The sequence below is a fragment of the Camelina sativa genome, unplaced genomic scaffold (assembly GCF_000633955.1).
Source record: "Camelina sativa cultivar DH55 unplaced genomic scaffold, Cs unpScaffold00551, whole genome shotgun sequence".
In the NCBI taxonomy this organism is placed as follows: Eukaryota; Viridiplantae; Streptophyta; class Magnoliopsida; order Brassicales; family Brassicaceae; genus Camelina; species Camelina sativa.
Window position 1 is genome coordinate 22,013 of NW_010921728.1, and position 25,770 is coordinate 47,782.

Genomic DNA, 25,770 nt, shown 5'->3' on the forward strand with positions numbered 1-25,770 from the left:
AAAAATTTAAAGGAAATATTTAGATAGATCGATCTTGTGAATCATTTACACAAATCCCATACAATTATCTATAATTCATGCACAATTTTCAAACTCTCTAAGAAATCAACTAAAGTAAAGTCTTCCAATATATAATAGAGAGAATACAATAAAAATAGACTCGGTTATAGTCCATATAATAGTTTAATTTGAAGACTCGTTTATAGTCCATATATCTAAACATTTTAAAACTGGTCAAATTAAATATAGAGGGATACTTAAAAATAACACAAATTAGTTTCTTGCAAATTTAACGGATAATCGATGAACGAATATGTCACACATCTCTGAATATTTCAGTTTCATATGTCGGATTTGTAATTAATTAGGTGACATATCATATATGGTCAGTTTTCTTACGGATTTAATTCTCTAGTGCCCCTATATCAGAAATTATTTTCTGCATCATCTCCACTTATTCTCACTATCCCCTTCTTTAATGAAATGACGAAACTACCCTCTAACAATTTCGAAAAAAAAATTGAACGTACAACTACATCCAGTTGTACTGGATATTCCTTAAGTTGTACCTCCAGTTGTACCCATCGCATCTTAGTTGTACCCGTCGCACCCTAGTTGTACCAGTTGCACCCTAGTTGTACCCTGCATAGTGGGATTCGAACTCTCGGCGCGCGGGTGCGCATGGAACTCGCAACCACTGAGCTATTGTGTTTTTCGTTGAATATTTACCGATTTAATTATATTTAACCTTTAACAACCTTCATTAAGGGTAATATTGTCTTTTTACCACTGAAGGGTTTTTGAGAAATTGTTTTGATGAATAGGGGTATTAAAGATTACTGTCCGTTTTCTTACCCCTATGTTTATCTATTGTACAAAATCTGATTTTAAATTATATTGATTTATCCAAACCTTATTAACTTATGAAGACTTACTCTGATTTATATAAATGTGCGCTAATAAGTAGTACGGCTAATTTCGCTAAAAAGAAAAGAAGTTAAAGACTGTATCATAGTCTTTATATAATCTTAATTGTGTAAACTGAAAATTGAGTGATTTATTTTCCTTTTTCTTGTTATTATATATGATCGTATTGTACTATAAATGAAATTATACTAGTAGTATATATCGTTGAATGTGTCAAATACAATAAAACGTGCTCTAATATATGTGCGTGGCGGCATACATCTTGTAAATAAAAGTAACAAAAATAAAGACTTGATTAAAGTAACAAAAATAAGTTTATTATTATTATTAGTTTAAAACATTGAATGTGTTATTAATCAAGAAAATAAAATAAAAAGACTTAGTTATACTCTATAATTCTAACGAGTCTATTTGTTAAACAATATACTAGTTGACATGCATTACAATAATATCGCGACTCGATATTAGATATTTTATGAAGCATCGTTCAATGATGATTATACTGGTCATTATTTGTGTTATTCGCATAATAGAAATTGATTATAGATCGACTCTTATCGATAAAAATAATATTTCTTCTGTTTTAAAATATAAAATGTTTTAATTAAAATATATATATTAAAAAATAGTAATTTTTAAAAAGTTTAACAAATTATAAACAAAACTACATAATAAAAAATATAAAATTAATCTTAAAATTGCATAGAAAGTTGGAATATTCTATATTATGAAACAAAAATACTTCTCTTAACATATTATATTATGAAACAAAGAAAGTATTATATTAGAAGACAAATTTGGAGAATCTCTAACCAATTGGTGGTCCTAAACAGCTCGCACGATTGAAACATAAAAACCAATATGCGTGTATGCATCAATTTGCATGTTATAACTTATAATATACTTTTTTTTGGCCGTGCTGATAGGTTCTTCCGCTACCTCCCGCAAATGTTGTTTTTGAGGATGGTAGCGGCTGCTAGCGATTGGTGCCAATCATACAAATCGCTTCCAATCGCTTCCAACTGCTCCCAATCGCTTCCAACTATTCCCAATCGCTTCCGACCACTGAATTCCAAAAGCTGCTTCCCGCAAGCGTTTGCGGTTGGAAATTTTGTTTTTTTTAAACAAAAAAGTCAAAAACACGAATTTTTTTTTCCTTATATCTTCAACCTAACCATTGTACCCATAAAAGATGAGAGAAATTGAAGTACAAATTCGATTGAGGAGATTAGAATATAAACAATTACAAGAAAATAAGATTCCAATTAACAAAAAACCAAAAAATATGATGTAAAACTATTTGCACATCGCACATACGTTCCATTAAATCTAAAAAAAATATAACATTTCATTAGAAGTTTAAGAAAATAAGATTATTTGTTAAAACATTAAAACAAATTACCAATGACTCTTCTTTACTCTTTCATAATTAATTTACCTTAACCTTGTAATTCAATGTAAGGAACATATTGAGTGTGTGAGATTTAGCAGAGAAGATCTATAATCTAAAGCATAAGTTTTGTCATTTATCACATTACTTGATTAAATTTTGGATGAAAAGCCAAATGCATAAAGTAATAAGTGTTTCAATATGAAATTTATTTATTTTTGAATAATTATTTTAGTATTTTTAAATATATTTAATTATAAATCAAATTTAATAAAGTTTTTGGTGTTTTTAAACATTTAAATAATTATATATTACATTTATTATGTTTTAACCGCTAATGCAACCGTTGGTCAACCAATCGTTAAACTCCCGCAAACGCACCCATTTTAAAATGCTAAACCAGTCATTCAAAACGCTTAATAACGCTTGAAACCGCAATCGTCCGCTTCCGCAATCTCTCGCAACCGCAACCGTAAACGCTGCGTTTGAACCAATCAGGCCCAAGGCTTTGGTGGAACATGGATCTTGGCGGGCGATAGGTTCAGGATGTAATGTCTCGGTGTGGCGAGAACCGTGGATTCCGAATATTTAGCCGAGACCAGTAAATGGTCGAGGTCGGCAGTTACATCCCAATCTAATGGTCAACCATTTGATTAATCCAAGTACGAAGGAGTGGCATATGCCAATCCTAGAGGAATTTATGGATCTGACAGATATACAAATCATTTTATCTATGGAGATTAGTAAATCCTTTAAACCGGATAAACTGATCTGGCATTATACTAAATCAGGGAAATATTCGGTTAAATCTGGTTACCGGCTCGTCCGTGATTTAATAAAAGAGGTAGAATATGGGCCGACGTGCACGCCTCTTTGGGCTCAGGCTTGGAAATTTCAGGTTCCCCCAAAGATCCAACACTTTTTCTGGCAGATTGCTTCCGGCTCCCTTCCTGTGTTGGAACGCTTGGCTCATCAGGGTGTCCGGTGTGATCCTCTATGTACACGTTATGGCTCGGCGGTGGAGACTATCAATCATGCTCTTTTTGAGTGCCCCCGATCGCGTCAGATTTGGGATTTGTCCCCACTAGATATATGCATTGATGGATTCCCCTTTGGTTCTCTTTTTTCAAATCTAGATTTCCTAATTTGGCGGGCGTCGTCCCAGTCGGCTATCTCGGATATTATTTTTTGCCTACCATGGATCGTCTGGTCTATCTGGAAAGATAGGAATAAAAAAGTTTTTCAGGGTATTGAGGCAGAGCAATGTGATGTTCTTAATCAGGCAGTTACTGATAAGTTGTTATGGGAGGAAGCGAGGTCTTCCACTTCAACCCTTTCTGATCCTTTAACCTTGGAGGTCCGGATCCCCGTTCCCCGGTGCCAGATCGATGGATCTTAAAAGGCATCAGATCCTTTGGAAGGGTTAGGCTGGTGGCTGTGCAATAGTGAAGATGTAACGTTGTTACTGGGAGCACAGAGTCAGCGCCTTGGTGTGCATGCAAGGTTGCAATCAACAAGTACCTCATATGCAAAACAAATAAGCAGACAACCAAAGCAAGTTAGGACTCAGAATGATAAATGTAACATAACTTAATCTTGCAAAACTTGAAATCTTAAATGTAGCAAAACGAATCCCAAATGGCAACGACGCCAAATTGATACTAAGATTTTTGTATATCCTAGCAGGTTCAATTAACCTTATGTGTTGTAGTACTTAAGGTGTCAATCCAAATGGGATGATGCTAGCAATCAAGATGCAATCAAGTAATCACAAGTCAAGCCATATCTAAGAGTGATTTTTTTTGTCTAACAATTCTTGAATGAGAATAATGCAAAACGGAAATGAGTTACAAAACTAGAAACGAAAATGTATGACAAGAAGTAAACGTGAGTAAAAATGAAATCGAGTCTAAACAAGAACTAAATAGCAAGATGCAAAACGGTCTCAGGAATGCAATATCAATCAAAAGATAGAAGTCCTAAGGGTGGGAGTAATTGATGTCGGTGGAGTATCATAGTCTACAGAGTGTTTAACATGCCACATGCAAACTATCCCTAAACAATGGACATCACGATTTAGCTAATCCAATCTCTTGACAAAAGCTACTCAGACTCAACCACTTCCAAACCTAGCTCTCGCTAGAGAAACATGATCAAGCAGGCATGACAAACAAGTTCATTCATGTCAACAAACATCATAGACAACTAATCTCTTAGGCTAGGCATGTAAGTCTCTGGCACTAGTTGGTCAGACATTTCATCGAACACCTTTTGGGTGTGGAAATTTCCAAGACCTAGTTCCAATTGATCAAAGAGAAACTAGTATTTCTAACTCTATTCGAGAAGGAAATCATACAAATCAAAGCTTAAACACTCTACATCCTAAGATCCTCCACCTAGTCTATCCCATCCCCATGAACTCTAACACTACTCGAATATAGAAATCATCATCAACGATATAAACTCAGAAAACATTGAATCAAGCATCATTAGATAGATAAAAATGGGAAGAACAACTTTGTAGAAGAAATCAAATGCAAAAACTGAATAAATTAAAAGATATTGGGATACAAAGTCTCAAAACATTTAGGTGGCTAGGTAAAACCTTCATGGAAAAGAACAGAAACGAGATAAAAGATGTCTTGGCAAAGACTTAACAAAATGTATATATAGTCAGACATGGAAAGTCCTAAAACATAAAACGACAAGGTAAAGAGTCGGTTTTGGAATCTCCTGAAACGTGTGAGATGGAGCGTCTTCCTTCCTGACATGTTTGATCGAGTCAGTGTGCGTCGAGTGGAATGCAATCTCATCGTGCCTCGACCCAGGTGGCTCGAATGATGCGCAAGGAGGCTGGCTCGACTGGTGGTTCGACTGGTAGTTCGACTGGTAGTTCGACTGGTGGTTTGACTGGTGGTTCGACTGGTGGCTCGACTGGTGGCTCGACTGGTGGCTCGACTGGTAGTTTGACCGGTATTTCGACTGGTAGTTCGACTGGTAGTTCGACTGGTAGTTCTACTGGTAGTTTGACTGGTGCGTTTCTGACGTCTTCTAGATACCTGAAATACTCCGAGATGCACGATGTATGCAAGGATGATGCAAGAACTACCTAAATATGCAACGTATATAAAAGAGGCTAGAAAATGATGCAAAACAACTAGTTATCCTAGCTAAATGCATGACAAATAGATGCTAAGGAGAGGAAAAATATAGACATATCAACTCTCCCAAACTTATTCTTTGCTTGTCCTCAAGCAAACAATCAAGAACAAAGTATGGAAGAGAAGTGTGAAGATGGGGTCTCAGAACCTAAAACATGCTGAATAAAATAGTTAGAATCAAGGTCCTTGTTTTTAGTTCTATGATGCATGGTGAAGCAACTTTATTTCTTTAATTTACAGATGCAATCCTATCAATCACTCCCTTTAACATTTATTAACAAAGAACCGTGAATCAAGCTATGCAATGTCGTCAAACTCATTTGGTTAAGGTAAAAGGTTAGAGACAAATGTGGTCTCCTTCTCAAGTGGTTTTATCAATACAGAACAAGGTTCTCTCATGAAAAGGAGTTGAACTTAAAAGAAAGCTAAAGGTTGAAACCAACTGATACATACAAGAGCAGCGTCCTGTCTACCCAAAGGTCCCCAAGGAAACTCAGCCCTAACATTCTAACCCAGAAGTTGGTCCTATCTCTACCCTTTATCAGAAATATCATCTCAAACTCTTTACACTTAGTCTTAGGAGGAGTTCACTTCTTATCATTCTAGCGGATTGAGAAATCTTTATTATCACTATGGTTCTTTTTATTTTCTTTTAAGGACTCTAGACATCTTAAGTGTTTTTATTTTCTTTTCTTTGTCTAATCTTTTTATTTTATGCCCAGAACCAATAACTCTTTTACTTTGCTCAACCCAAATCCTTTACTAGACTTGTAAACTTTGAAAACACATCCCTCCTAAAGACTCTTTACCCTTTTGCTTTCTCTTTTACTCTTCACTTTTCTGCACAGATCCCATCCCAATACCCAAAATCGAGTTCTCACCTAGTCCTACTAGTCCGGATAACGCGAACTAGAACTACATAGGATCCTACTCTTGTCGGTTAAAACCTAATACTTTCTAGCAAGCTCAACTCGAAAAAGGTCTGACACTCAAGAATATAATTGTCTTGAAAGAATGGTTGGTTAAGGGTGCGGGGAACTGTTCCAAAGATGGGAATCAGCTACTTGGATTGACAAGGGTGGTAAAAATGTGAAAGACAATCCAAGTATGTATATGGTATCCATGAGTTCGACTTCAATGCATAACAAGATAATTGCAAGTCAAAATTAGGTTCAGATAGATAGGGAATGACGTCAATTAAAGACATGCTTCAATCAAGACTAGAATGCAATTTTGAGAATTCAAAACTTGGTCCAGTCTTACATTTCAAGTTCAATCAACGAGCATCAAAGAACTAATAACAAGGGCCTTGATCCTATCCTATTGAATTCAGCATGCTACCAAGGTTACAATCATCATCAACCCCTATGCTAAATGCAACAAACCTATATGGATAACACTAGACTCAATCCTAATATGCAAGTGCAAACTACATGAACACTCTGTTTTTGTGGAAATTTTTGATTTTTCTTTTTTCAATTTTTTTTTTGATTTTTTTCTATTCAAATAGATGGATGCAAACTCAAACATGATATGATGGCTGGTTTGAGATTGATATTAAATCGGGACCATGTGATCATGGACTAAATTGTGGTGTATTAAATTATTAGAATTTGGTATAATTAATCTAATTAAAGGAAACACCATAAGTATAAGTTATGAGACTTTGAAATAAGAATCATAAAACACAACATCGGATACATCATCTCAAACCTTCCTCCAAACTTAAATTACACTCTCCTATGTAAGAAAAATTTGCAGAAGGATTTAAGAATCACAACACAAGCAATGCATGAATTAAATGGTATATACAAAGGAAAGGTAGGAGTACCTTAGTAGTAGAAAAAGGAGTCCGTGCTCGCCCAAGGAGGAGCATGATATTGACTTTTTCTTTCACCTTGTTCCGGATCCGCAGGAGTGACCTCAGCTGGTTGGTCGACTTGCTGCTCAACCGTTTGCGTGTTCTGATACATGTTCGGCTGCTCGTCACACTGCATGTCATCGACTCTGGACTCACCATGGTCCGATATATACTAGCACAACCACCTCTGTGGGCTGATAATCACCTTGATGTTCGATCTGCTTCTCAACTCTGTGCATGCCCTGATGTGGGCTCGAGCGGGTGTCATGAGTGGCTCGAGAGAGGTAGTCGGAACATGGCTCGATTGAGGCAGTCGGACCGTGGCTTGATTGTGGCAGTTGGACCATGGCTCGATTGTGGCAGTCGGGACGGCGAGAACAGCGGGTCGAGGGAGATGCGGCTCAATTGAGGCAGTCGGACCGTGGGTCGATTAAGGCAGTCAGACCGTGGCTCGAGAGACGCGGTGAGGAACGAGTAAGAGGACGTTGGCTCGAGTGTGCGATGAGAGTGGACGAAACTTTCTTTTCTCTGTATCTCCTATCTTTGTTGCCCATAATCTCTTCGTAAGACTCTTGAACACAAGAAAACTAAAAACAAAAATTAAAAACACAAGGATCCTAAAAAAAATATTTACAATGATACCTTTGGGATTTCTTCCCAAGTGAGCTTGTTTAAAGTCTCAGAGCTTGACTTTGCATACTCTTTACGCTTTGGGAGGGTCATAGAGAGGCTTTGGAGACCACTCTAGAATGTTTGGTCTAGCCAGATACTCTTTAACATCCTGCCCAGGTTCAATAAGAAAATATCTTCTCTTCTTCATTATCCCCAACCTCTGTCTTGCTTTTCTTGGAGAAGAAATTTTGACTTTATCCTGGAGCTGCATGATTTGCCCTCTCATCTCCTCCAACATGACTGTTAACTCCGTCACTGTATCCCTTAAAATATTGGTTGTTTGGAGTTCAGACAAACTGTCAAGCGCGGAAGGACTTGTCTCTTGCGGTTGGTGATCAGGAAGTAGGTCTCGATGCTTAGGAAGGGTAACAATGCACTCGAGTTGGAGAATGGTCGAGTGACACTTTGAGTTTTCTCTTTGGTTACCAAAACCTCAGTTTCTGCCTCATTCACACTCTCAAAGATGTCAAACCCAACTTTCTGATTTTTCTCTTCAATCACGAAGGTATGCCCATCAATAGTTGGTTTCTTCTTAGAATCCTTGATATCAAACTTCATCTTGAAGTTTTTACCCAGATTGAGATCAATCATCCCCTTCTTGACATCAATGACTGCTCCAGCTGTAGCTAAGAAAGGTCTTACCAGGATTAGTGGATCTTTAGGCTCTTCATCCATTTCCAGCACCACAAAGTCAGTAGGAATCTCAGCTTGTCCAATGTTGATGGGCAAGTTCTCTAGTAGACCATGAGGCAGTCTAGTAGTCCTATCAGCCAATATTAAGCGGAGGTTGCATAACTTGTATTCGTTGAATCCTAGCCTCTGAGCTACAGAGAGTGGCATGAGGCTGACTGAAGCACCAAGTTCACATAAGCACTTTGTGAAGGCCAATAGATATAGAGAACAAGGCAAGGTGAAAGAACCAGGGTCCTCTAGCTTCTTTGGGATAATAATCTTCTGAATAACAGTCTTGCATTCATGAATAACCCCACCTGTGACATGCACTACCCTCTCATCTTCCAGAGCCTTAGCTTGAGCTCCTTTAGCTATCCCCTCCTTCTCTTTGGTCCTTTCTCTTACCAACTCAGTTAAAAACTTTTGATATTGAGGCACAAGTGCAAATGCATCAAACAAAGACATCCTAAGTTCAATCTCCTTGACTTGTTTTTCAAACAGAGCTTTATACTTCTCAGTAAGCTGCTTCTTAAACCTCACTGGAAATGGTAGAGGTGGCTTGTATGGTGGAGGAATAAATATCACAGGTTTATTCTTGGGAGCAGCGGGTTCTTTAGTAGGTTCAGGATCAGATTGCTTGGCTGACTTAATTGGATCCTTGAGCACCTCGACAGGATCTTTTATCTAAACTTCATCTTGAAGAAAATCCTCCCCATCTAAACTCTCATTGTCCTCAGTGAGCCCTACATCTATAGCTTGAGTGGTGATGGCATGGATAGTAGCATAGTCCTTGGGGTTTTGAACTGCTTTTCCAGGTAGTTGGCCAGTTCTTTGGGTAGAAGTAAAAACAGTCTTGCCTTCCATATATTTCATCTTGGAGTTAAGAGCTTCAAACTTGACATTCAGATCATTGTAAGAACATTCCATCGGCTGACTGAGTTCAGCAACCTTCTTAGCAGTATCCAGGGAACAACTAGCTTGACCTTGAAGAAGTTGTTGCATCATGTGCTTCATTTCTTGATCTGGAGCTTGAGTAGGTTGAACTTGTTGAGGTGAAAATCCTGGTGGTGGTCCGAAAGGAGCATAACCTTGCTAGAACTCTTGTTTAGGCACAAATCCTTGATTGTAAGGCACAAAACATTTTTGCGGACCCTGTTGTTGCTGCTGAGGAGGGTACACTTGATTCTGTGGATTTGCAATGTTGGTACTCCTGTAAGACAAATTGGGGTTCGTCTGATAGGGGTTGTAACCCTTATTGTACCCATCTTGATTCTGAATGTAGCTGATCTCTTCATACTGTTCACCCTCCCCGTCTTAAGCTTGGAAAGGGTTTTCCTCAGATACGAAGTGGACAGTCTTCTGCGGACTGAGCAAGATGCGGTCAAGCTTCTCATTGAAATTCTTGAGGTCCTTCATGTACTTCGGCTCAGAACCAGACTCTCCTCTAACTGTGCGGTCATAATCCTCGTTATCATTGCCATCTGACTGGGCGAAGTTTTCAACGAGTTTCCATCCTTCATCGACGTCTTTGTTCAGGAAGTTGTCGTTTGAAGCAGTGTCAAGCAGCATACGTATCTTTAGTAGCACACCACGATAGAGAGTGCTCAGTAATGACTCGTTGCTGAATCCGTGATGTGGACACTGACTCTAGTAACCCTTAAAACGCTCTCATGCTTCACATAATGATTCTGAGTTCTTCTGAGCAAAGCCAGAGATGTCATTCCTGAGACGTGCAGTTCTGGCGTTGGAGAAGAACTTTGCCAAGAAGGCTTTCTTGCATTCGTCCCAAGTGGTGATTGATCCTTTGGGAATGTTTTTCTCCCATTGATGAGCTTTGTCTCCCAAGGAGAATGGAAAGAGTCACAACTTGTAACCATCCTCAGTCACTCCGTTGATCTTGGTGAGACTGCACAGACGGTCAAACTCGTCTAAGTGGTTGAGTGGATCCTCCATAGGCAACCTGTGAAACTTGTTCCCTTGGATCATGGAGATCAGAACACTTTTGATTTCAAAGTTGTTATTCTGCACAACAGGAGGGACGATTCCATCACGCTGAGTATGAGTGTTTGGTGCATCTCCAGCACCAATGTGTCGCGGTCTCGGATTGGGTCCGTTAGGTTGTTCCATATTGACTGGTGTGGGACGATCAGTGAAAGTACGAGCTTGTCATGGTCTTTGCAACCGATTGATGTCGTCAATAGCAAGAAGGAGATTCTGAGGTCCTCTTGACCTGGTGTGCATGAAAGGTTGCAATCAACAAGTACCTGATCTGCAAAACAAACATGCAGACAACCAAAGCAAGTTAGGACTCAGAATGATAAGTGTAACAGAACTTAATCTTGCAAAACTTGAAATTTTAAATGTAGCAAAACGAATCCCAAATGGCAACGGTGCCAAATTGATACTAAGATTTTTGTATCTATCCTAGCAGGTTCAATTAACCTTATGTCTTGTAGTACTTAAGGTGTCAATCCAAATGGGATGATGCTAGCAATCAAGTAATAACAAGTCAAGCCAATTCTAAGAGTGTTTTTTTTGTCTAACAATCCTTGAATGAGAAGAATGCAAAACAGAAATGAGTTACACAACTAGAAACGAAAATGTATGACAAGAAGTAAACGTGAGTAAAAACGAAATCGAGTCTAAACAAGAACTAAATAGCAAGATGCAAAACGGTCTCAGGAATGCAATATAAATCAAAAGATAGAAGTCCTAAGGATGGGAGTAATTGATTTTGGTGGAGTATCCTAGTCTACAGAGTGTTTAACATGCCACAAACAAACTATCCCTAAACAATGAACATCACGACTTAGCTAATCCAACCTCTTGACATAAGCTACTCAGACTCAACCACTTCCAAACCTAGCTCTCGCTAGAGAAACATGATCAAGCAGGCATGACAAACAATTTCATTCACGTCAACAAACATCCTAGACAACTAATCTCTTAGACTAGAAATGTAAGTCTCTGGCACTAGTTGGTCAGACATTTCATCGAACACCTTTTGGGTGTGGAAATGTCTAAGACCTAGTTCCAAGTGATCAAAGAGAAACTAGTATTCCTAACTCTAGTCCAGAAGGGAATCATGCAAATAAAGCTTAAACACTCTACATCCTAAGATCCTCCACGTAGTCTATCCCATCCCCAAGAACTCTAACACTACTCGGATCTAGAAACCATCATGAAGGATACAAACTCAGAAAACATTGAATCAAGCATCATTAGATAGATAAAAATGGGAAGAAAAACTTTGTAGAAGAAATCAAATGCAAAAACTGAATAAATTAAAAGATATCGTGATACAAAGTCTCAAAACGTTTAGGTGGCTAGGTAAAACCTTCAAGAAAAGAACAAAAACGAGATAAAAAATGTCTTGGGCAAAGACTTAACAAAATTTATATATAATCGACATGGAAAGCCCTATACATAAAACGACAAGGTAAAGAGTCGGTTTTGGAATCTCCTGAAACGTGTGAGACAGAGCGTCTTCCTTCCTGATATGTGTGATCGAGTCAGTGCGCGTCGAGTGGAATGCAATCTCATCATGGCTCGACCTAGGTGGCTCGAATGATGCGCGGGGAGGCTGGCTCGACTGGTGGTTCGACTGGTAGTTCGACTGGTAGTTCGACTGGTAGGTCAACTGGTGGTTCGACTGGTGGCTCAACTGGTGGCTCGACTGGTAGTTCGACTGGTAGTTCGACTGGTAGTTTGATTGGTGCGTTTATGACGTCTTCTAGATACCTGAAATACTTCGAGATGCACGATATATGCGAAGATGATGCAAGAACTACCTAAATATGTAAAGTGTATAAAAGAGACTAGAAAATGATGCAAAACAACTAGTTATCCTAGCTAAATGCATGACAAATACATGCTAAGGAGAGACAACATATAGACATATCATTGGGCAACCAACCTTGGAGTTATTTTTTAAACTAATGTTTGGTTGACAAATATATATATATATATATATATATACTTTTTTGGATTATAATTTATACTATAAAAGATACCAATTCTTTTTATATGAGTAAAATATCACCAGTAGAGAACGCGCCACATGTCTACACGAATTAAAATTAAATACACCTAAAACTAAGAAAAATCTGAAAGATCTTCCATGAGTTTGCGAAACTGCATGTAAATTTTATTGATAAAAAAAAGTTGAGTGTTGTATTATATTTAATTGAGAAATTTAAATACGAATATATCTAAATACTTAAGTTTTAGACAAAAATTGTTGAATGTTTAAAATTTCTTTATCTACTAATCAAATAAGAAGGCAAACAGTATGATTATTTTCACTTTCTAAACAAAATATGCTAATAGTTTTGTTTTACAAATATCACTGGGAAATTTAGAATCATGTTTAGCTTTAAACAAAATTTAGGAATACAATTCAATTTGTCTTTCATTTTTAGTATTGTTTACCTTCACACAAAACAACTTTAATTTTTTATTATGTAATTTTCTATCTTTCAAATGTGAAAACATAAGAATAAAAAAAGGTATTACAATATATTTATATATATAGACGTAAACAAACCCGCACTGTGCAGTCTGTGCGGGGTACTCATTTAGTCGTTTATGAAAAAAGTAAGCACGTTGTTTAACTTGTTTTATTTTCGACTTCATATTTCATAAAAGTAATTTTTTTTTTGGGCGAATTAGGTGGATAACCAAATTTACTAATGAAATAAAGAATATAGCAAGCTAATCGATGAAATTATGTAACTAACCATAGGGTGTGTGATTTTACCGATTTACTCCCCGGCCAACCACCAAACTACTCTTATGTGGCAAACACGTGCTGTTGTTTTGGCAATGGGTACAAATGACCTGTTGGTCTAGTTTTGTAGGTGTATTTAGTGTATACGCCTAAATTGTCTAATCACTAACATAACCTTATAATTTTGTTACACCAGTTTTTTGGAAGAACGTAGTTTAATAGTTTTACTGTATTTAATGCTAAATTAACCCAATATCTCTGATATAGTATAAAACTCATATTTAAATCTGAAATTGCATTGCAGGGGACCATAAGAATAAAAATAAATTTGCAATTTTATTTTTTAAATTTAAAAATTCTGTATATAGATACAAAGATAAATACTTTTATAGATATAAATGACAGACCTCAGAAGTTTGAAAAGAATTACACATCCATAAATTAAAACAATTTTGAATTTAACGCATAAAAAGAAGAGTCACTAAACCCTACAAGATACTACCTTGAGAACCCAAACTAGGTAATAGCATTGCACACGAACATGATATAGAATAATTGTTTGCAAAATTAGAAAATGGAATAGAATGTTGAACCAATAGAATAGAATAGACGGAGATACTCATGCCTTTGAAGCTCCACTTTGATTAGCGAGTCCACAACCTCTCATGCCTTTGAATCAGCCGTCGTTGTTGATGGGCGTTGTAAACCCACCAAAATTTTCTTTCGACGCATCGATTTTTTTATAATGGAGAGTCCATAGATATTCCATTTCGATTGGAGAAGATGACCCAGAAAAACAAAAAAAAAATTACTTTCCGTTCTGTTTTTAGAGAGATAAACAGAGTGATAGTCGGGCATCTTATCAAAGCCCCAATTGAAATCTCTATTTGCCGAATCGATTCCCAGTCTCTTCTAGCCATTGTTCCCTCCGATCCAGTCACAGTCCAAGCGAGTGGAGAGAGTTTTTGAAACAAAGTCAGATACTTTTATGTATATAGATAGAGCTCAAAAGAGTTATAACTTATAAACAAACTCGTCGGAGACGACGACACAGCAAAAAAAACCAGAGTTTTTAATGGAGAAGAAGGAAGAGAACGGTGTTGATGATGGGAAGCAATTGGGTCGGGTCATAAACGGACCCACTAGCCCGATGGTGACACCTCTGCTCAATGATCTTTACCAATTCACCATGGCTTATGCTTACTGGAAACTGGCAAACAATCTGAGCGATCTGTGTATGTCAAATAAAACTCCTTAAATTTCGAATCTTTTGAATCCAGAAAAATTTCATCTTTTTAGATTCTCTCTTTTAGGGAAAGATTTGTATTTTCGTAAGAACCCGTTTGGTGGAGAGTACACTATCTTTGCTGGTTTAGAAGAATGCATTAAGTTCCTCGCTAATTTCAATTTGACTGATCAAGAGATCGATTTCGTTCGTGATTCGTTGCCTGGCTGTGAGGTATATAACAAACACACAAAAAGTTTCGATTTTTGACTGTTCTGACATTGAAGTGTGTTTAGTTTGCACACATAAATTGATTGCAAAATCAGATCTCTCTCCGTCAATCCCTGGCAAATCTTTCTTTTACAACCCATAAGGAACTTTCTCTCCTTCCTAACTTAACACTAATTTTCTTTGGCTTGTAGGAAAGAGACATAGGATAGGCCACTGTTGATCATGCAACAGGAATAACAAAGTAAATAATATAGAAAATACAGAGAATATTACCTTCTCTTGGTTAGAATGGTTACTCAATGAAATATAATTTTTTTGTGCGTTATTGCTGCCAATTCCCCTTTTTTTTTCAGTGATATAACCAAGCGTGAAATACAAGATACACACGTAGGTGTTTGTTTTTATTACAACCAGGAAAGTACCCCCGCACAAACTGTATAGTGCGGGTTTGTTTAAAACTTAACATTTGCTCATTTTCACTAACTTTTTTTTGTTGTCACATTAATTATTTTCACTAACTTGTAATTGATTTCTGTTGATGAAAAAACCTAAAGTTTTATTTCAGTTTTATTTCATTTTTTATGAAGTTACACACAAGTGAGCTTTTTTTGAGCATGTTTTACTAAGAACATTATTTTTAGTCATGTTTTTCTCTCTTTACATATACAAAACTAACGCAACCGAGTTTTATATGGCCAATCAAACCTAATTAGTTAGTATAAAAAATAAGATGATGGCAAAATTTAGCTCATCAAGAAAGTAAAATCTGTGTTTGCGTAATTTTATGACTTCTAAGTAAAGAGTAACACAATAGGTTAGAAGCATAGGATGCTTCACGCGCGCATACAAGATAACTTTCAACTGCAACGATGCTTGCATATCTGCCATACAACAATGGTACATCAATATAAAGTATAAACTATACGTAAGGAGTAACAAAGAAAGAAAGATGGGCCTTGAAGATAAGAAGCCCATTGCAATTTGTCAACTTGCTCTTGTGACTAACGGAAACAAAGAGGAAGCAAGATATGCTCCATGTGCCTTGTACCGTACACTGCAACCAGCTCACACTACAGTCCAAGTGCAGAACAGATATGCTCCTTTAGCATCATCAATCGTTTGTTATTGATAGGGACACTTGTCAGATTTCAACCTTGTTATCTGAGTAATCATTAGGGTATTGTGTCTTCTACTATAAATATGACACAAGTTGTAACTTGAGACATTATGCAATGAAGATATATTTTCCAGCCACTGCTCTGTTTCTCTCTGTTTCACATTGCTAGCTTTCATGGTATCAGAGCATCAGTAGTACGATCAATGGCTCCTGATGACTCCCTCTCTTCTGCTCTGTCTATTTCTTAGGTTGTGACTCTCAAGCTAACAGAGTCCAACTATCTCTTATGGAAAACTCAGTTTGAGTCTTTTCTCTCACCGCAAATGCTTCTGGGATATGTCAATGGTTCTGTTGTTCGTCCTCCAGCAACTCGGTCTGTTAACACTGATGAAGGACTCTCTGAAGAACCAAATCTAGACTTTGCGAAGTGGATACGTAATGACCAGCTTGTCATGGCTTGGATCTTCGGCTCTCTGTCAGAACCAGCACTCAGAGTAGTCTACGGGATGCACTCGGCTCATGAGGTATGGATGGCTCTTGCTAAAAAGTTTAATAGAGTCTCTACCACTAGAAAGTTCGATTTGCAAAACCGCTTGAGAGCTTGTGATAAGTTAGGTCAAACGATGGAAGATTATCTTAGTGAACTTAAGCAAATTTTCGATCAGCTTGATTCTATTGGTTATCCTATGAATGATTTGGAGAAAATACATGGTTTACTGTCTGGTTTGGGCAAAGAGTATGAGTCTGTTGCTACTGTGATTGAGCACTCCATGGATACTGTTCCTGGACTTTGCTATGAAGATGTGGTGTTTAAAGTTACTGCTTTTGATGACAAACTGAAGAAGTATGCTTCAGCTTCTATGGTCACACCGCATCTAGCTTTTCAGGCTGAGAAGAGTTATTTTGATAGAGGAGGCTCTAACAATCGCGTAGGACAATCCAATGGTGGATCCAGAGGACGAGGAAATTATTCCACTAGAGGTCATGGCTTCTCTCAACACAGCAACAATCCGAACGGCTCTAACAGACAGAACAAAACTGGTGGAACTCGCCCAACTTGTCAAATCTGTGGAGTATGTGCAACCTGAACTACCAACTGTCTTAGCTGCTATAAGAGTCTCAGAGGGTGAACAACACACTGGTAACGAATGGCTACCAGATAGTGGTTCAACAGCTCATATTACAAACTCGACAGCAAACTTGCAGCAGGCACAACCATATCAAGGAAACGACTCTGTAATGGTTGGAAATGGAGAATTCTTACCAATTACTCATATTGGCTCTGTTCCTCTTCAGACTCTCTCAGGTAAATATCTTTCTCTAAACGATGTGCTAGTTTGCCCGAATGTCACTAGGTCACTACTTTCAGTCTCTAGACTTTGTGATGATTATCCTTGTTCTGTTAAGTTTGATTCTGATGGTGTGTGTGTAAAGGACAAGCATACCAAACAGCTCCTCACAACAGGAAGCAGGAGTAAGGATTACTATGTGTTGAACAACCCTGCAATCAGTGACTTCTATTCCATGAGACAGCTTGCTACTAGTGATGATGTCTGGCATAACCGTCTGGGGCACCCGAGTGCAGAGATTCTTCAACACCTCTCCTCAACTGCAGCTATTTCTGTCAATAAACACACCAACAAGTCATGTGAATCTTCCAGACTTGGAAAGAGTGCTCAGTTACCTTTCACTTCTTCAACCTTTGTTGCTACTAGACCACTTGAGAGACTGCATTGTGACTTACGGGGTCCTGCTCCTGTTAAGTCTACTCAAGGGTTTAATTATTATGTTATCTTTGTTGACAATTTTTCAAGATATTGTTGGTTCTATCTTTTGAAGCATAAGTCTGATTTCTACTCAGTTTTTCTTCTGTTTCAAAGACTTGTTGAGAATCAGTTTAGTCAGAAAATCAAGATGTTTCAGTGTGATGGAGGTGGTGAATTTGTTAGCAACCAATTTGTAACTCATCTCGCAAATAATGGAATCAAACAACTAATATCATGTCCTCACACACCACAGCAAAACGGTTTAGCAGAAAGAAAACACAGACATTTGACTGAACTGGGGCTTAGCATGATGTTTCAGAGTAAGGTTCCACAAGCTTACTGGGTTGAGGCATTCTTCACAGCGAATCATCTCAGTAATATGTTGCCAACTTCTGTTCATCAAGGTTTTAAGAGTCCACATGAGGTTCTGTTTGCAGCAAAGCCAGACTATTCTCATCTCCGGGTTTTTGGTAGCACCTGTTATCCTACACTGAGAGCTTACGGCTCCAACAAATTTGATCCTAAGTCGCTTAAGTGTGTCTTCCTTGGCTACAATGCAAAGTACAAGGGGTACAAATGTGTTTATCCTCCAACTGGTCGGGTCTACATAAGTCGACATGTTCTTTTTGATGAACATGTTTATCCTTTTGAAACAGATTACTCTGCTCTTATTCCTCAAGCAACAACACCGCTTCTTACTGCTTGGCAACAAAGTTTCTTGTCTCCAAATGCTTCTGATGCATCAGTTATCTCATCATCTCAGGATCCTGGAGTAATATCTGACTCTGCAGTTCCTGCTATGGCTGAGCCTGCATCAGTCTCTGTTGCTCAAGACACTACTCCTTTTGCACCAGAGTCACCTGCTACTCCTGCAGCTTCTCCTATTTCTCCGGGTCGCACTGACACTGATAGTTCTTCCTCCATTGCAAACTCGAGTGATGAACAGCTTTTTACTGCAGATGATTTTCCTCCATTGCAAGCTCATACTGTCAATGATCATGTTATGATTACACGAGGTAAAGATGGATTACGTAAACCAAATCCAAAATATGCTCTTCATGTAACTCATACAACAATCAAGGAGCCAAAAATAATTTCTACAGCACTCAAACATCCAGGTTGGACAGCTGCTATGGGTGATGAATATGAGTCTTTCATTCAAACCAACACGTTCACGTCAGTTCTGCACACTCCGAACATGAATGTTCTTGGTTGCAGATGGGTGTTTCGAACAAAACTAAAAGCTGATGGCAGCTTAGATAGGCTTAAAGCTCGCCTAGTAGCTAAGGGTTATGACCAGGAGGAAGGAGTGGACTTTCTTGAGACATATAGTCCTGTAGTTCGAACTGCCACAGTGCGCTTGATTCTTCATGCTACAACAACCTTGAATTGGGAAGTCAAACAACTCGATGTGCAAAATGCGTTTCTCCATGGGGATCTAACTGAAACAGTGTATATGAAACAACCTCCAGGGTTTGTCGACAATGAGAATCCTTCGCATGTTTGGAAGCTTAACAAAGCTATCTATGGATTAAAGCAGGCTCCCAAAGCCTGGTTCGACAAGTTCAGTAACTTTCTGTTGAAATTTGGGTTTGAATGCAGCTTTAAAGACCCTTCTCTGTTCGTATATCTCAAAGGCAATGACATCATTATATTATTGTTGTACGTTGATGACATGGCTCTAACAGGCAACAACAAAGTGTTGATCGATGAGCTTCTACAGTGTCTTAATCAGGAGTTTCGTATGAAAGATCTGGGAAGGCTTAGTTATTTTTTGGGGATTCAGGCGCATTATCACTCTGAAGATTTGTTTCTGAATCAGCATAAATATACAGAAGATTTACATCTTGCAGCAGGTATGGCAGACTGTGCTCCGGCTGATACACCTCTTCCTCTTGAGCTTCAAAAAGTCAAAGGTCAAGATGAAGTATTTGAGCAACCTACGTTTTTCAGAAGTCTTGCTGGTAAACTTCAGTACCTCACACTTACAAGACCAGACCTACAGTTTGCTGTCAATCTAGTCTGTCAAAGAATGCATATGCCGACTGTTGCAGACTTCAACTTGCTCAAGAGAATCATTAGATATGTTAAAGGAACTGTGGATTATGGTGTCAACTTCTCCAAGGATGCAGACTTCACTTTGAGAGCCTACAGTGATAGTAATTACGCTGGTTGTCCAACTACAAGTCGCTCTACTGGTGGCTTTTGCACCTTCTTGGGGAGTAATCTCATTTCTTGGTCTGCAAAGAGACAAACTTTGGTTTCTCGTAGCTCCACAGAGGCTGAATATCGTTGTTTGTCTGACACAGCTGCAGAGGTGAATTGGTTAGTGGATCTTCTGGCGAATATTGGTATGCCTACTACTAAAGCCCCTGAGTTATACTGTGACAATCTGTCTGCAGTATATCTCTCTGCTAATCCGACTCTGCACAAGAAAACTAAGCATTTTAAGGTTCATTATCACTATGTCCGAGAGCAGGTTGCAGATGGTTCACTTGTTGTCTATCATATCCCTTCTGCTCATCAGGTTGCGGACATATTTACCAAGTCTCTGCCACTTCAAGTGTTTAGTGATCTCCGATACAAACTTGGTGTGGTCAGTCCTCCCACACAAAGTTTGCGGGGGGATGTAAGGAGTAACAAAGAAAGAAAGATGGACCTTGAAGATAAGAAGCCCATTGCAATTTGTCAACTTGCTCTTGTGACTAACGGAAACAAAGAGGAAGCAAGATATGCTCCATGTGCCTTGTACCGTACACTGCAACCAGCTCACACTACAGTCCAAGTGCAGAACAGATATGCTCCTTTAGCATCATCAATCGTTTGTTATTGATAGGGACACTTGTCAGAGATCAACCTTGTTATCTCAGTAATCATTAAGGTATTGTGTCTTCTACTATAAATATGACACAAGTTGTAACTTGAGACATTATGCAATGAAGATATATTTTCCAGCCGCTGCTCTGTTTCACATTGCTAGCTTTCACTATAGAAGCCCCAATCTGTAAATAGTAGGTTCTAACTTCAAACTATAGAGATTGAAAGGAGGAATTCATAAATCATCTGAATTAATATTTAATTATTAATCAAACAGAAACTATATTTGCTAATATTTTATTAATCATCTGAATTCATAAACTATTTTGTTTTGTTTTACATATATCATCAAAACAAAACCAAATATTCTCCAGTATCCGAGCTTAACTTGTTGCTTTTCCTCTATAGCCATTATATACACATATTTTGACATCACATTATAGCCTATATAATAAACAATATACTCCCATACCTATATTTTTTTTTTTTTGTTAACATGCCTTTATTTTAACTAGATGAGTATCCGTGCACTGTACGGGTTATCTTTTGGCGATATGAACAATTACATTTTTACTGTCAATATCATATTGCGTATTGAATAGTAGAAAACGAAAGCACAAATCATGGTAATCAATATCATATCATGTGACTGAAAATTTGGAGTAGCCACTACACATGATTGAATCTTCTTTTTCTCTGGCACTGTAGCAGTAAGGTAAAAAACTATAGTAAATTTGACCAATTCCCAAGTCTCATAACCTATTATACATTTTAAGAATCAAACACAAAATGACCAGTTTCTTCTTATTATATAGTAAGATTAAATTTAACAACATACATATCGGCCCTAGATACATGAAATAAAAATTTAGAAACAACACCACTCAAAGACAAAATCCTTAAGGTTCACCATAGTGAGAATGAACTTGCAATTCTGTGTATAATTGAGCAGATAGAATAATTGAAAAAAGTTTGCAGACAAGGAAAACAACACAACAATGTAAACTTAGGAGAAGATTTTGATTTTTCTTGTGTTATCGGATGAGAATGGATATAATCACTTACAAACAATAATTAGAAGAACTATAATTAAACATCTTTCTCTATATATTCACGTCTCCTGCCATATAAGGATTTGATTTTTTTCAAACCTGCTACACCGTACCATAGCAAGAAATATAGGAATAATTGAAGAAAACAGTAAGCAAAACATAGCATGCAATTCTCATAATGAAGAAACTAACTTGTAATCTATTTTGAGCAAAAGAATTAAATCATTACTAATGCATTAACATAGTATAGGTAAGTTACAAAAAATAACCAGTTACAATCAATATAAATTTGTTCATGGGTGGATATAGACTCTTGAGAAGCCTAAGAAGCCACAAGCTATACCCAACAACTATTTGGAATAATAAGCATACTAATCCGTTCCAATTAGACAATTTCTAGATGATATTAAGATTGTCTTAACATTAGTATAAGACAATTTTCTTTCTTTAGGAAGTTCAGTCTTCTTTTATCTTCAATATTCTAATCTATATTCTAGTTGGTGATTTCTTGAGAGTACTCTCTCTGAATATGCTTGATCTTCAAGTTCTCCTTTCTCTGTAGTTGATCTTCATCTTCCACATCTTCGTTCACTACGAAAAAAACAGCAGGATGTGAGAGATATTATAAAGGAGCAGTTACTAAAGCAAGAGAAGGCGAAAAGGGTCGAAGTATCAAGTACTACATAAATCAAGCAAATGAAGACGAAGAGTATCAGTAAACCAGCATAAAGAAGAATCGACATATGGCACTCTCTCCATTGCTGATGTGGCAGAATGATGGAGAGAGTTGGCCAACTTTCATAATATAGATTAGCTAGCAAAACTCCGCTTTTACCCGTATTTGAAACCCTTTTCCTTATACAAGTCCTTCTTTTGCTGTACATTGAAGAAGCATAACCTGAAAATTAAAGAATGTGTAGAAACTAATTAGGTGCCTAACCAAAACCTAGACGGATATGAAGCAAACATTTAATCTGCCAAATGCTAATAGCTACAACATGTACCTAACAGATTAACCATTTTGTAAACATGGATAAGCCTTACCAATCTAATCAAACATTAAAACAGAAACAGTGTAAGTGTTTTATCCCTTTTTTACTTTTCTTCCTTTTCCTAGACAACATTTTTGGTTCTTTAAACAACACCAAAAATAAAAATTTGTTCTTTAATAAACAATACCCACTTTATTTTTTACCCCAGTTAATTACTACGGTTCTAAGCGATATATCCAGTTTGACTTAACCCGGTACTTAACATAATTAATATCATCTTCTTCTCACCCCATTTAACCCAAAAAAGTTTCTTCCACATCTCAATCATTTTTTAATCAAAGTGGATACCTCAATCATTTTCTTCTTTGAACTGTATGTCCCATGTTTATATAACAATTTATAAATTTGAAATAAAATCAACAAAAACCGTAATATCAAATGAATATTATCAATAACAACTATAAAAAAACATTTTTGACAAGAGGAACAAGAGATATATGAAAACATGAGAGTAGGGTTGCCGTATCTTATTGATAGAGAAAGTGGACAACACTGAACTTCGCATTGATATGCTCAATTATACTATTAAAAGATATGCAACGATTTTTCTCCGAGGGAGGAGATGGAGGGAAATTAATTATAAATAATATTTAAGTGAGTTACTAACGAAGTAAAAATAAAAAAAAGAGACACCACAATCCTATTTGAGAGACGTCAACGAGAAAATTCATGAAATTACAATATACAAAGTGTTGTAAATTAGAGGATTCAAAGGTTGAAATCTCTTATTCTTATTGATATTTAAGGATTGAGGTTACATATATATATTGTAGGACTTAGTCCCATACAAAGACTCTAAACCGACTTAGTAATAGGGTGTGGCCGAGAGGCCTTGGCCGATGGGTCTTAAGTATTGAACACCTATGGACCGTGAATGGGCTTGGTTATGGAGTCCATCCTTAAGTGGTTTATAACACTCCTCCTTGGATGACATAACCATGCAAGATGCTAAGGAATCGATGCAATGTGCTTAGGGATGCTGCCTCATTAAAACCTTACCAGGAAAACCCAGTGGGACAAAACCATGGTGAAAGAAAAAGAGTACAACACACATTGCTCCTCCTGTTTTAAGCATCCCTGAAGTCTTTAAGTCTCTGCATCCCACAATCGACCTTGATATGTTGAGTCATAGATCTCAACCAAACACATTCACGGCTGGCTTTGTGAATTGCTAGGATCTCCGCATGGTTAGATGAGGTTGCTACTATGCTTTGCTTCATAGAACGCCATGAGATCGCCGTACCACCGTGTGTGAATACATAGCCTGTTTGCGACTTTGAATTGTGTGGATCCGACAAGTAACCTGCATCAGCAAAACCAACTAAACCTTCTCTGTTATAGTTAGTGTAAAATAAACCAAAGTCTGTCGTTCCTTGTAGGTAACGCAGAACATGTTTAATACCATTCCAGTGCCTTTTGGTTGGACAAGAACTAAATCTTGCTAGGAGATTTACGGCAAAACATATGTCTGGTCTAGTGTGGCTAGCCAAGAACATTAATGCTCCTATAGCACTGAGGTATGACACTTCAGGACCAAGAACTTCTTCATTGTCCTTCTTTGGACCAAATGGATCTTTATCCAAGTCAAGGCTTCTTACAACCATTGGGCTGGTCAATGGGTGAGCTTGGTCCATATTAAACCTCTTGAGTACCTTTTCTGTATATGCCATTTTATGCACAAGGATTCCATTATTTATGTACTCAAGTTGTAGCCCCAAACAGAACTTAGTTTTTCCTAAGTCTTTCATTTCAAATTCTCTCTTTAAATACTCTATTGTTTGGGAGATTTCACCAGGGATTCCAAATATGTTTAAATCATCAACATAAACTGCTATAATAACAAACCCTTTGTTTGCAAACTTCTTAATAAAAATACATGGACTGATTGGGTCATTCTTATAGCCTTCTTTAGCTAAATACTCACTTAATCGATTATACCACATTCTACCACTCTGTTTCAGTCCAGAAAGAGATTTGTTCAGCCTAATGCAGTACTGTTCTCGAGAATCACTCTTATCTTTGAGCTCAATACCCTCTGGTAATCTCATATAAATTTCATTATCCAGTGGACCATACAAGTATGCGGTTACAACATCCATTAACCGCAAATCTAGTTTCTCTCTTATAGCCAGACTTATTAAGTACCTAAATGTTGTTGCATCCATCACAGGGGAGTATGTCTCCTCATAGTCTATTCCTGGTCTTTGAGAGAATCCTTGTGCTACAAGCCGTGCCTTATATCTCACAATTTCATTATTCTCATTTCTCTTCCTCACAAAGACCCATTTGTGTCCAACTGGCTTTATATTAGGTGTTGTCCTTATGATCGGACTAAACACACTTCTCTTCTTTAAAGAGTTTAACTCCACGTCAATAGCTTCTTTCCATTTTAACCAATCTTTGCTTTGAGTGCACTCTAATATAGACGTGGGTTCATGATCCTCATTTATCTCAAGTGCTACCTTGTATGCAAATATTTCATTGATGTCGACATCCTTTCGGTTCCATTGAATTCCAGACATTATATAATTGATTGAGATCTCATTATTATCAATACCTTCAGGTCCTTGGGGTTCAGCGTCCCAAACCTCACTTGGTACCTTAGGCTTTGCCGCGGCTATGTCTGTTTTTTCTGTAATTCCCTTAACCTCGGTCTGTTTTGTACCTTTAGACTTCCGAGGGTTCTTATCTTTGGAACCTAATGGTCTACCTCGTTTCAAACGTGGTTTAGACTCTGTAGCAACTTGATTATTGTGTTCCTTTTGAACATCAATACGTATTGGTGCATTACAAGCTGGTATGTACGATTTTGTTACTCTTTTTGGGTCAGCAAAGGAATCAGGCAATTGATTAGCTAGCTTCTGTAAATGAACAATCTTTTGAACCTCTGCATCACATGCTAGAGTTTGAGGATCTTGCCAAATTAAGGATGTTTGATTCCATGTTAATTCTTTAACCAGCTTGCTAGTCTCACCACCTAACATAGGGAATTCAGACTCAACAAATTGACAGTCCGCGTATCTGGCCTTAAATAAATCTCCTGTGGGAGACTCATATCTAATATATATTCCCATCCTCTTTTGAGGTCCCATCTTAGT

General features: G+C 37.5%; 1 protein-coding gene across 1 annotated transcript; it reads left to right on the forward strand.

The window, feature by feature from the left end:
• Positions 1-5,157: 5,157 nt before the first annotated feature.
• On the forward strand, positions 5,158-7,748 carry LOC104773478 (uncharacterized transmembrane protein DDB_G0289901-like). Its single transcript, XM_010498094.1, has 2 exons — positions 5,158-5,350; positions 7,516-7,748. Exons 1-2 carry the CDS (start codon positions 5,158-5,160, stop codon positions 7,746-7,748), a joined length of 426 nt encoding a protein of 141 aa, XP_010496396.1.
• The last annotated feature ends 18,022 nt before the right edge of the window (positions 7,749-25,770 follow it).